General features: G+C 41.7%; 1 protein-coding gene across 3 annotated transcripts in view; it reads right to left on the bottom strand.

Moving 5' to 3' along the window:
- Med23 (mediator complex subunit 23) overlaps positions 1 to 12168 on the bottom strand; it is a 45885-nt gene extending 33717 nt beyond the window's left edge. For all 3 annotated transcript variants that reach the window (XM_052751193.1, XM_052751194.1, XM_052751195.1), the window contains exons 1-9: positions 12001 to 12168; positions 11666 to 11697; positions 11415 to 11502; positions 8145 to 8269; positions 6855 to 6966; positions 5736 to 5834; positions 4331 to 4432; positions 3003 to 3072; positions 1537 to 1649 (exon numbers count right to left, since the gene is read on the bottom strand). In XM_052751193.1, the coding sequence (XP_052607153.1) occupies positions 1537 to 1649; positions 3003 to 3072; positions 4331 to 4432; positions 5736 to 5834; positions 6855 to 6966; positions 8145 to 8269; positions 11415 to 11502; positions 11666 to 11697; positions 12001 to 12048 (789 nt within the window). In that variant the 5' untranslated portion in view covers positions 12049 to 12168. The remainder of the gene's footprint in view (positions 1 to 1536; positions 1650 to 3002; positions 3073 to 4330; positions 4433 to 5735; positions 5835 to 6854; positions 6967 to 8144; positions 8270 to 11414; positions 11503 to 11665; positions 11698 to 12000) is intronic.
- Positions 12169 to 12534: the final 366 nt, after the last annotated feature.

The raw sequence follows: 12534 nt of genomic DNA, 5'->3' as shown, positions 1-12534 counted from the left end.
ATAAATCTCTTAGATGGACTTCTGAAATAAATGGAAGGCAATTTATGAACTGATTTTTAAGACAGGCTTTTATAAACTGTACTGGTGGAATTGTGAGGTAAAACTGAAGAACCATTATCACCTGTTTAATAAGTATTTTTTCCTTTTAAATGGTCCCCGTCCCTCAGTTCACTCAGCTCCATGCTGGCTTGCTGCTCCCTTCTTCACTGATGCTTTACCTGCAGAAGTGACGGGAGACATCCACATCCCCTCAAGGAGTCATTGTAAAGGATTCCTTGTGAGGCTGGAGGGATGGCTTGGCTGATAAGAGCAGTGGCTGCTCTTCCAGAGGACCAGGGTTTGATGCCCAGCACCCAAAGTGCAGCTCAAAACCACCTGTAACTCCAGTTCTGATGCCCTCTTATGACCTACACAGGCACTGCATTCATGTATTCATGTGGCATATGGACAGACATGCACTCACATACATAAAATAAAAATCTCAAAAATTAAAAAAAAAAAAAAAAAAAAAAAGGACTCCCTGGGCCATTTTAAAATAGAATAACCAGTCAGTTTTACACAGAAAATTCCATAGTAAGGGTTGGTTTGTAGACACAGGTCATTTTTGTTTGCTTGGTTTTTGCTTTGTTTTTCTGAGAAAGGGTATCACTCTGGTCTGGAACTTACTATGAAGCCCAGCATGGCCAGACCTCGTAGTGTCCTTTTGCCTCATCCTTAGAAGTTCTGGGGTCACAGGCTTGAGTCACAACAACTAGCTTTGTGGATACAGTTCTAAGGACAAGTAGACTTCGGAGCCAGGGCAATCTGCAAGACTGCTCATTAATGCAGTTGGGGGACTGCTCTTTCTTAACAGGAAAAGCCAGTGATTCCAAAAACACACCTATTTTGCTTTGGTATTAAACTTGGAAACATGACTTTAGACAGTCATATTTGTCGTAAAAATCGCTGTAAAGAATCTTCTGCTCAGAAATCTAACCAAAGACAATGGATACAGTTCTTAAACAATCTCTTCAAGTCAACCACTACTGCCAAATTTTAAAAGGTAGATGCCAAAAGACCAATAGTAATGTGTGCAGGTCCTGAGTTCAAATACTGAGTCTTTTATTTCTTTAAATGTAGAGCCTTGGACAAGAACCCTACTTAAGGAGAGTTTTCTATATCTAAGTACCACTAAGGCAAATCCACAAACCACAGAGTATATCTGGGTAGTAGAATGACATAACACCCACAGCCAGATGTGGCACTACACAGCTGCCATCTCAGCACTGGCAGGCAAAGGCAAGGAGGTCATTGCAAGCTAAAGGCCAGACTACTGCACAGAGTTCCAGGCCAGCCAAGGCTACATAGCAAAACCTTAGCAAAACTGAAACCAAAGACAACACCAAAACACACACTGTAAATATAGTGAGCCATAAGCTATCTTTCTTTAAAAGACTGACTTTTCCAGACCGTTACGAGGCCTCTGGCATCGAACATTTGACAATATGGGATGGCGACTCTTAAGTGGCCAAAGGTTACACTGGATTTAATACATACCTTATCATACGGCAAAAGGCCTTTCAAAGGAAAGCGAAGAGTTGCAGGGTCCAGTTTCCAGGAGTTACAGATGGCTCCTGAGTTGTTGACTACTGGCAGAAGACTGCAACGGCCTGTATGCATCACAAGAATATTTCTATGTAAATCTTTGCATGCTGAAGCAGGCACCGGGTTAAATGCCCTTAACAGTGCTGTCAGCAGATTCAAGTGTGAGAACTTTCATCACCTGTATTCCTTTCAGACGGCTGGACAATCAATTTGTACAAGGCTTCCAAAGTCACAACTGCTGCATTTTGTTTAAGAGTCTAAGGCAGAGATCAGCAAAGTGCAGAGCCAAATAGAGCTGGCCATCTGCTCTTGCAAAGCTGTAATGGTGCACAGTCACCTCTGCAGTCCGGCAGCAAAGCTGCTACAGACTGTACAAAACACCAAGCTTCCAGTGCTTATGAGATGGAACTGTACGGATACAGCCTGAGATCTTTTCTCTAGGGTTAACGCTAAACAACAGGGTCATGTAGATACCACAGATACTCCAAGCTCAAACTATCTGAAGTAAACTCAACATCATCTTTCTTAAGATCTGCTTCAGTTCTATAATTCATTTAATGATATTAATATCCAACCAGTTACAAAAACTAGAGCTCAGAATTTTCTGTCTAGAATTTATGTAGTTTATTTTTATATTCCCAGTGACTAACACTGCACTGACTTGTAAGAAATGCTCAATATCTGATCATTAAAAAAAAAAAGTCTGTATTCCCAGTTATGTGGCTACCATAATTTCTAGAAATAATTTGGCAATATATCTGAGCATTGCAAAGATGATAGATAAAATATCCAACGAAGAGCTAAGGGATGAATCACAATGGACTGGAAGAGTCTGGTATTCCCAATATTATTTACGGCCACAGTAGAACAAGCTTACTGACATTTCCAGTTGTCTAGAGTTTAAGAAGCATTTCCAGGGGCTAGAGATACAGCTCAGGTAGTGACTAGTCAGCAGGAATGAAGCCCTGGGTTCCATCCCCACCACCACATAAACTGTGTGGCAGCATGTCTGTAATCTAGCATTGAGGTGGAAATAGGAGAATCCGATGTTCAAGGTCACCCTTGCCCACACAGTTTGAGGCCAGTGTGGGTTACATAGACCTTGTCTTAAAAATCCAAAAATAAAATACAATAAAAGTTATGTCAAGTTAATTAAAATACACGAAATAGAAAGCGTTCCTAGTTATAAGGTAACACAACTTCTGGAATGATCTTATGTGAAAGTTATACCATTCTATGATTTCTGTCTTTGTCTTATCCAAAGCACCTGAAAATAAATACTATTATCAGTTCCCTCGAGTATTACAGAGTGGCAAGCCACTCATGGAAGGCCATCTTTCAGCTTTGTCCAACAGACTCATAGTCACTAAAGATCAGGTATTATTAGTATACTAAGTGTACTTTAAATGTAATCTTACCGCAAATGGAGTTTATCCTTGCTGTGGGCCTGAAGGTGTCCACAAAGTCTGATACCAAGTTTCCTAGTATCTAAAAAAAAAAAAACAAATAAATATAAAAATAATATGATTACCCGCACAGAGTGATTATCTACTAAAATCGAGGTAATATAAAGAACAAAGAATTAGCACAAGCCTGGCACAGAATAACTACTCAAAGACTAGTTCCCTTTTCTCCTCCAGACACTTGTCACTCCGTATGTCCCCAGGTTAAGCCAAGCCAAGCCACTACCTCCCTACCCAGTCAATGAAGCTATGTATGTTTGAAGCACATAAACTGTCTCAATGGGTTAACAGATATGAAACAAATATATTATGTTCAAAAATACATTTATTGGGCCAGTGATATGGCTCAACAAGTCAAGATGCTTAACATCAAGGCTGATGGCATCAGTATGATCCCTGGGACACACAGGTAGAAGAGAAAAATGACTTGTGTAAGTTAGCCACGTGCATGGTGTAGACAGTCCATACACACACAAATAAGTATTAAGTGTATAAAAACATGTACTATCTGAGGATAGAGTAAGCATCTGAAGATGTGCATACGGCACTATGCCTCCTTTGGAACCCCCCACTCTGGGGGATTATCCTTACGTTCCCTATGTTCGCTCTGAGACATAAATCATGATCTTTGCAAAGGGCCAGTGAGGTGAGACGCTCAGCAGGTGAAACTACTTGCTGTGCACACCTGATGACCTAAGTGTGAATACCGGACCCACTGACAGAGGAGGAAACCAACTCCCAGAGCTGTCCTGACTCCACACTCATGGTGCAGCATGTGCGCAGATGTACAATTACACCAGCTAATCTTCTATCAACTTAACACGGGCTAGAGTCGTCTGAGAGGAGGGAACCCCATTTGAGACAATGTCTCCATAAGATTAGGCTGTGGTGGGGCCATCCCTAGGCTGGTGGTCCTGGGTTCTAAAAGAAAGCAGGCTGAGCAAGCCATAGGCAAGCAACAGAAAGCAGCTCCCCTCCCTGTCCTCTGTATCAGCTCCTGCTCCAGGTTCCTGCCCTGCTTGAGTTCCTGTCCTGACTTCCTTCAGTGATGAGCAGCAATGCTGAAGTGTAAGCCTAATAAACCCTTTCCTCCCAAGTTGTTTTCATCATGGTGTTTTATCACACCAACAGGAACCCTAACTAAGACACTAATATACACACACACATGCAGAGTATATAAATACACACACACAGAGTACATATATACATATAAATAATACAATTAATATAGATTTGATAAAATTTTGGTAAGGATTTAAAGTTTTAGAAAATGCAAAATTTACCCAGTGTGGAAGTTTTCCCTCAGGATATAGCTTCCTGATCTCCGTGACTGCAAAATAGGCTGGCAACAGGCAGGCATTTCGTTCCAAGATATAAGCTATAACCTGCAAGATATAAAAAGGTAGCATTATTCTTGACTAGCCTCACACGTAAGACCTTTAAATACGACACGAGCAGCAACAAAAAAGCCTTTAAAAGTTAGCACACAGGGCCGGGAAGACAGCTCAGCTGGTAAAGCGTTTCCGTCTGCGTGCACCTGCAGGATGCTGATGAAAAGACACTTCTGGTCACTGGACAGGAGGAACAAACTCCACAGGTCTGTTAGACAGCCTGACTTCAGTTAGTCAGATGTTAGTCAAGTACACCTATAATATACTTGGAATAGCTAAGGAGATCGTAAATGCTTGGTCAGGAAAAAAGAATGTAATGGAAGCACGTCTAAAATTCCAACCCTTGGGAAGTGGAGACAGGAGAATCAGGAGTTCAAGCCTATCTTCACCTCAGCTGCAAATTAGTTCAGAGCCAGTCCAGGTTACATGATACCCTACCTCACAAAATAAGACAAAAGACTGGGAGGTCAAGTCTGCTAAACTGTTTGACTTAACCATTCCATAAGTATGTGTATACACATGTACACATACTCAATTTAAAATGCAGAAGTGTCATTTCAAAATTTAATATTAACAGAGGAATTCCCTTAAAGCATGTATAAAAATGAAGAGTAATTCACAATAGAATGGATTGTTGGTAGTAATACCTTAACAATGCTTTAAATATTCATAGATTTAAGGCAGTAACAGAAGAATAATCCTTACAGTATTATGAGTAGTATGGCCACTGTCTGTCTTATAATGGTTTAAAATACTTTAGCATCTGCACTCCTACCGTATCTAGGTAGCAGAATGGAAATTTTAAAATTTCCTTTAGAAATGCAGTAGCAACGAAACAACAGCATCTTCAAACACAAAACTGACGGGGCTAAGATGTAGCTCAGTGTGGCGGAGCACCTGATCAAAAGCAGAGCTGGTTTTATTTCAGCAGAAGGAAGGAGGGCTCTACAACCACTGCATCCCTGTGTGAGTGCTGTGTGAGTTATGTGCGCGTGCGCAGTTGTCCTGTGCATGCAGAGGCCAGAGACGAGCATCAGGTGTCTGCCTGCTGTTTTCTATAGAATTGCGGACCAGCAAGCTCTGGGGATCTGCCCACCTCTGTCCCACAACAACAGGGCTGTAGGCCTGGGGGACGGGGCACGTGGCTGGCTTCTTTACATAGGTACTGGGTGTCTGCACTCTATTTCCCATGAGCTGTCTCCCCAGCTCCAGCCAGGTTTGAAAAGCACACATCTAAGCAAACAGAGACAGGGGAGGCTATGCCAACAGATTTCAGGCCGGTTGACGTTTCAATTACCTCTCGGGCCGCCAGAAGCTGCTGGACCACAGCAGAGCTTACTGTATTCGGAATTGTCAGGATTTTCTCCAAGATCACTTTTAGGAGGTCACGAACACCCTAATGCGTAGAGAGATGACATGGGTTCAAACAAACAGTAAGTACAAAGTCCTCCATGTGAGATAAACCACCAAGTTTCAGGAGTGTGTTCAAGGTCACGCTTTAAAATTTCCCAAATCGGAGGTAGCAGATTCCTAACACTGACCTGAGAATAGAATAACGCTCCATCATAGGACAGAATTCTGCAGAACATCTTGTAATGAAAAATGAAAATCACTACAATACAAATGGAACTTCCTATACTCTGCCAGTCTTTTCTGGCTCTCAACATACCCGAAGGGTTCCTACTGTTAAAAGGTTACAAAAAAGCACAGCTTTGCTATGAACAGAGATGTACGTGAATAATACTCTGGAAACCCGGGTAACAATACTCAGTTTGAGTAAAGAGAAAAGAATCTGAGAAGTCATCTGTGGCTAACTTTAGGGTAATTTAGGGTAAGCTCTAATTGAACAGTAACTACCTACTTGGCCGTTACTGGATCATTTGAGATTGAAGAACACAGAGACATGAAGCACAAGGCCGTGTCCCAGCAGGTCCTTGACAAAAGACAGTAACAAAAGCCGGTGAGGTTGAACGGCTGCTGCAGCCGTGGAGCTCCTGAGCTGGACGGTGAAATGCAACCAGAGACCATGCTGCTGCTTCTGGTCAGGGGCAGAATCCTGAAGACACGTGGTAAGGAAGGACACGATTCTAAAGGATCAGGGTGGCATTCTCGGTCCACAAACCCCTGCTCTGTGTTCTTCTTTTCACCAAGCAATAAAAGACTTCTGGCATCAAACATGGATTCTGCCTTATGACTTCCCATTACGTCATAAAAACATACTAGTACTGTGTATGCTTTAAAATGTTGGGAGGAAATAAACTCTAAACTGAGTAATCTTAAATCCCTTCAGCACAGATGCACAAAAGTCAAGTTATAAATACTCTCCACTTTGTTTCTCTCACATGAAATAAGATACACATCCTGTAAAAAATAATCATGTCTTAAAGCATCACTCTTTACAACGAGGAAATAATACCTTGTAATCCACTCCTCCAATAATTTTCCGAACCAGCTTAAACGTTAAGGCCCAAAGCTGTGTTCTTTCCCATTCAAGAGTGTCAGAGTTTATCAAAGATTCACAAACCATCCTAGGGAAAAAAGAATATTCCAGTTACAAGAGAGAACCCTAAAAATTCTCTAATGGCTATGGTCTGTGATGCTAGGTATTGTACATGCATGCCAAGCATGCTTTCTAAAACTACTCTGTTAAAGTGTTCCAGGTATATATGTAACACTTCCCGGTTGTTACTTAGAAGAAAGCTCAAACAGTAAGTAGAACTAAATGATATTCACAATGCTATATTTTCACTAGGAAAAAAAAAAAACCTGTAAAAAGCTTTTGGTTAAATATTTATCATCTACCAGGTGGTGGCAAACTGTATTTTTTTCAAGGTGACCACATTACATTTTCATTTCCATATGTTTCTATGAAATATGACACTGATACACACCTCTGGGAGAACTAGAGGGATGGTCTGTGTTGTCTGGGCATGTTTAGAGGGACAACAAGGATGCCAGGTTACTTCTTGACTGAATTCCTTTGCAAACTTTTGAACTCTGCCAACCTATGAGAAAGCCCAGCTCACAACAGATGATACTGGTAGTCCCTGAATGATAGCCTCAATACAGGTCCCAGGAGATGAATGAGTGTGGAAAGCTTTTTTTAAGGACTTCGGCCCTCGCTACACTGGGCTATAATTATGAAGCACTATGAAAATTAAACAAAAATGGTTGGAGAGATGATTCAGCAGTTCAGAGATCACACTGTTCTTGCAGAAGCCCTGAGTCCAGTTCCCAGAACCCATGCCAGGTGGCTCCTATCACCTGTTAACTCTAGCTCCAAGGGATCCAATACCCTCTTTGGCCTCCTCAGGGATACTTATGTGTATATGTGGCAACTACTAACACAAGATACAGATACATAAAAAACAAAATCAATTTAAAACCAAAAATACCTGCCTCTTACTTTTTTTTTTTTGTTTGTTTTTCGAGACAGGGTTTCTCTGTGTAGCTTTGCGCCTTTCCTGGAACTCACTTGGTAGCCCAGGCTGGCCTTGAACTCACAGAGATCCGCCTGGCTCTGCCTCCCAGTGCTGGGATTAAAGATGTGCGCCACCACCGCCACCGCCACCTGCCTCTTACTTAAGCTGACTTATTTATGAACTCCACGCCCCTTTCCATCCTTTATCTCTCTACAACAACCTCAAATCAATTCTGCCTTTCTCAATGAAAGGTCTTTGTATCGCTCATTCCCACCCAAACATACCTGGGTGGAAGGAGACCGGTCTCAACTGCCATCGCTAAGCAGTCATAGAGGAAAGAAATTCTTTTGGGGCTGTGTTGGCCATGAATAAATTTAACAATCCACTGGATGCATTGTTCATGAGAATCCTAAAAATTAGAAAATCCTTTTATTTTAGGCCTGAAGTTACATCTTCTAAATAACACAAATGGCTAATATCATACCTGGGAATGTGTCAGTACTGTAAATGAAATATTTCACTGTGAACATCAGCAAATTAAAATAACCCCTAAAGGAGCAAGATTCAAGTCAGAGTTAACCATGGGCATGGTACATGGCTGTAAACCTAGTACTTGAGGGGATGAGGCATATATGAAGTCATCCTGGGTTGCATATCAAGTTCTGTGTCAGCCTGAGCTGTATCTAGCAAGATCTTGTCCCCAAATGAATGAATGAATAAATAAATAGACAAGCAAATAAATAAATTTTAATGTTTGTTAAATTAATTTTTAAATCTTTCAATTAAATATATTAAACTCCTACCGTGAGACCTCCAAGGAGTAGTTAAGAATACATTAACAAATTCATGACCAATAGAAAACTCACTTAAGCCGGGCGGTGGTGGCTCACACCTTTAATCCCAGCACTCGGGAGGCAGAGGCAGGTGGATCTCTGTGAGTTCGAGGCCAGCCTGGACTGCCAAGTGAGTTCCAGGAAAGGCGCAAAGCTACACAGAGAAACCCTGTCTCGAAAAACCAAAAGAAAAAAAAAAAAAAGAAAACTCACTTAAGTTACTGTAAGCAGTATCTTTACAGGGTGATATGAATAGTCCATTTGCTGGAGGAAAAAAACTAATGTGGGTGGGTACCTCAGTCTCATCAAAATTTAAATGAATCCAATCCCCCTGAATGCAAATCAGAGCCCACCATGATTCCAATGACAAATTGAATGTCTAGGTTTTGGTAATTTAAACCTAACACTAAAAGTCATGCTCATACAAAGACTGCCTTCCAGGACACCCCAGAAGAATCTCTATGCCTTGCTCTTCCACAACATCACTGACCCTCCTGGGATCTAGAATTGCTAGTTTTATTTTTAGCTTTTTCTCTTAGTCTATAAACTTCTTGAAGGGTTTATAAACTTCTTGAAGGGTCACACCTAAATGCTTAGGGAATCATTTTAAAAGCTGCCTGGAGCCGGGCAGTGGTGGCACACACCTTTAATCCCAGCACTCGGGAGGCAGAGGCAGGTGGATCTTTGTGAGTTCGAGGCCAGCCTGGTCTACAGAGCGAGATCCAGGAAAGGCGCAAAGCTACACAGAGAAACCCTGTCTCAAAAACCAAAAAAAAAAAAAAAAAAAAAAAAAAAAAAAAAAAAAAAAATGCCTGGTCAGTGTTTGCTTCTTTGCTGCCAAGACTAGCCTCTTGAATTCAATCCCCAGTACCCACATGGTAGATAGAGAGAACTCACTCTTGCAAAAAAAGTTGTCTTCTGTCCTCTACACAAGTTCTGTGACACACACACAAGCAAAATAAAAAGTTAAAAATAAAGCGCAACAAAAAGTTAAAAATTAAGAATGCATGAAAGATGCTAAATATTGAAAGAAAAAGTAAAGTTTTATCAAGATAAAATTTCTCAGTGCTTGATACACAAGGGTAAGAAATTATTAGCATTCTATTGTATACCTCTAAGGAATAAATACTCTCACCTGTTGGTTTTGGGAGTGTAAACTAGATAACACTTTTAAGAAATCGTTAGGTAATTTCCATAAAATTATAAATATTGCTGGGGGTAGTTATGCATGCTTATATTTCAGTACTTAGGAGGTAGAGACAGGGGGGTCATTAGTTCAAGGCCAATCTGGACCACATATCTAGTTTCAGTTCCAAGCAAGTCTGGATTGTATAGAGACAATATCATATGTATTATACACCCCCACTCCATAACTAAGAAAAAAAAGTCTATCTTTTGACTTAGCAATATGATGTGCAGTAACTGATCCTATGTCTGATCAAAAATATTATTCACTATAACACTGTTTAAGGTAGAAAAGTCAATAGAAACATCTAATTAAGCCTGGTGGTCCATGCCTATGACCCCAGGAAGCAGAAAAAAGGGGACAATTGAAAGTTCAAGGCTAGGCTCGGCCATATAGCAAAACTCTACCTGAAAAAAAACCAGAAAAATTTGAAAGTATGTGGTTAATTAATAAAGACGGAAGAGCCACATAACAATATATTACACTGTTATAAGATGTAAGAGAGGAAAAGAAACTCTTAAAATTACCTGACATTACTTTCAGAACGGACTATTAAGGGAGAGAAAAGTGAGGAGCTAAGTGCTGAACACTACAAATGGTATATGGTGATTCAATAAAAATAAAAATATATTCAAAAAATATTCAATAAAAATAAAAAATAATTCTGAGGCTGGGGATGCAGTTCGGCAATGAGTTTGTGCCTCACGTAGGACATAGTTCTTAGGTGAGTGTGCGCCTAGCGTGTGTGAAAAAGTCCTGTGTTCAAGCCCCAGCACTGTTAAAAGAGAAAAGCACGACGTGATGGCAGACGATTTTGTAATCTCAGAACTCAGGAGACAAAGGCAGGGTGATACAGAGAGACCCAGTCTTGTAGATAAACAGTTCAGGGAATACCAACTGGGACTCTGGTTTCAGACAGGAAGGGTGGGTGGCTAGGCTAGGAAAGGAAGGCGGCTAGCCTTTGGAGTTGTTCTTCTGCCTTATGTATTTCTGATTCACACTGAAGTATTACCTTTTGAAAATTAAAAAAAAAATAGCACATATTGTCTTTAGGACCCACACTTGGGGGCCAAATATCACTGGCTCACGGGCAAAGGGAGCTCAGTAGCTCATTTCCCTACTACAGGGCATCCCGAGAAGATAATGTACTATTCTAACAGGGATTTTATTACAGTACCTTTATGAGGGCATATACTCATAAACACTGGGTAATTTTTTGAATAGTGACATTTTTCTTTTACAAGAAATGTTTAACATTATCCACTTCCATGTGGAAACAAAATATAGCAAAACAGGATAAAAATGACCTTATATAATCTAACATGGAAAAAAATTTAAAAACATCTCCCACTGCGATCTTATTACACTGAACTTTCAACGCAGGTTTTCCAGTTTACATATGAATGTAAAATGATGGCAATTTTATTTTTTCCTTTCCTAAACTACCTTAAGAAAAAAGATCAACGTAGATATAACAAGTAAAAAAGAAGGAAGCCAAAAGTTATCAACTGGATGTTACACATGAAATGTCTCACCTGAGAAAGCCCATTCCAAAACTGTCGAAAGGCTGCTAAACAGCTGATTAATTTTGTTTTTTCATCCTCGGGGGTATCCATAAACATGCTGAAAAACAAAAAAAATAATCACATTACTTACTACTAGTTTTAAAAGGATACACAGACAGCAAGGCAGATCTTGTAACTCCCCCCAAACCAACATAAGTCAAATCTTACAAAGATAAATCTCCAAAACCAGCCCCAGAAAACGCTGCCTGCCACATACTCACCCTGGGAAAGCCTCTTCTATAATTTCTGTTTTCTGCAAACAAGCAAAGAAAAAAAAAATAGTAAAGGATCTGAATAGTAAAGAGGGGGTGGGAGGTATCCCCTGGAGAAATATTCGTCGAGGGCAATATAGGACAAGTCCCTTTTATCGGGAACGCGCGGGAACCAGCAATGCTTTCTTTGAATCTGACAGCCGGACTGGAGACCGCCAACCCCAGTATAGATTCCAATGTCAAAACAAAGGGGGCGGGAAAGGGGCCTGCTCGGGCCCAGAGCCGGGGCCCGCCGTCTTCTCCTCCCCGCTCCCTCCGCCGGGGTTACGGACAGTTGCACTCACCACCACCTCCTCGAAAATGCTCTGCAGTTGCGTCTCCATCGGTACCATCGAGCCCCGGGCTCCCGGGGTGCCCGGCAAGGCGCGGGTAAGCCCCTAGCCCCGGGAAGAACGGAGCCAAGGGGTGGAACCACAGGAAGGAAGGCCCGCTCTCTCGGCCGCTTCCTGCAGAGGTCCGCCACGAAATAGAGCCCGTCCGGAAGTTCGGAAGGGCCCGGTGCGTTCTCATTACAACCCCCCCCCCCGATATCTGTAGCCCTGGCCGATGGTTCCGCGTGCTGAGGTGGCCGGCAAGCTGATAAGCGCTGCTCCTTGATACTGGAGTTGTCGCCTTCTGACTGCAGGTCACCCCCGCCTGGCTGGAGCCGGAGCTGCGTCGGGTCTGGAGTTCACTTACAGCCCAACCAAGTGGGTGTCTGTCAAGGACTGATCTTCTGAAGCAGCTGACATCACTTTATTCTTCCCCACGTGGACCATATCTTCTCTATGGTAGCCTCAGTTGTTAGTATGTGCGCTGTCACCACCTTTCAATGAATG

This window comes from Peromyscus californicus, unplaced genomic scaffold, assembly GCF_007827085.1.
Source record: "Peromyscus californicus insignis strain IS unplaced genomic scaffold, ASM782708v3 Scaffold_22__1_contigs__length_63687245, whole genome shotgun sequence".
In the NCBI taxonomy this organism is placed as follows: Eukaryota; Metazoa; Chordata; class Mammalia; order Rodentia; family Cricetidae; genus Peromyscus; species Peromyscus californicus.
This window is presented reverse-complemented; position numbering and strand designations above follow the sequence as displayed.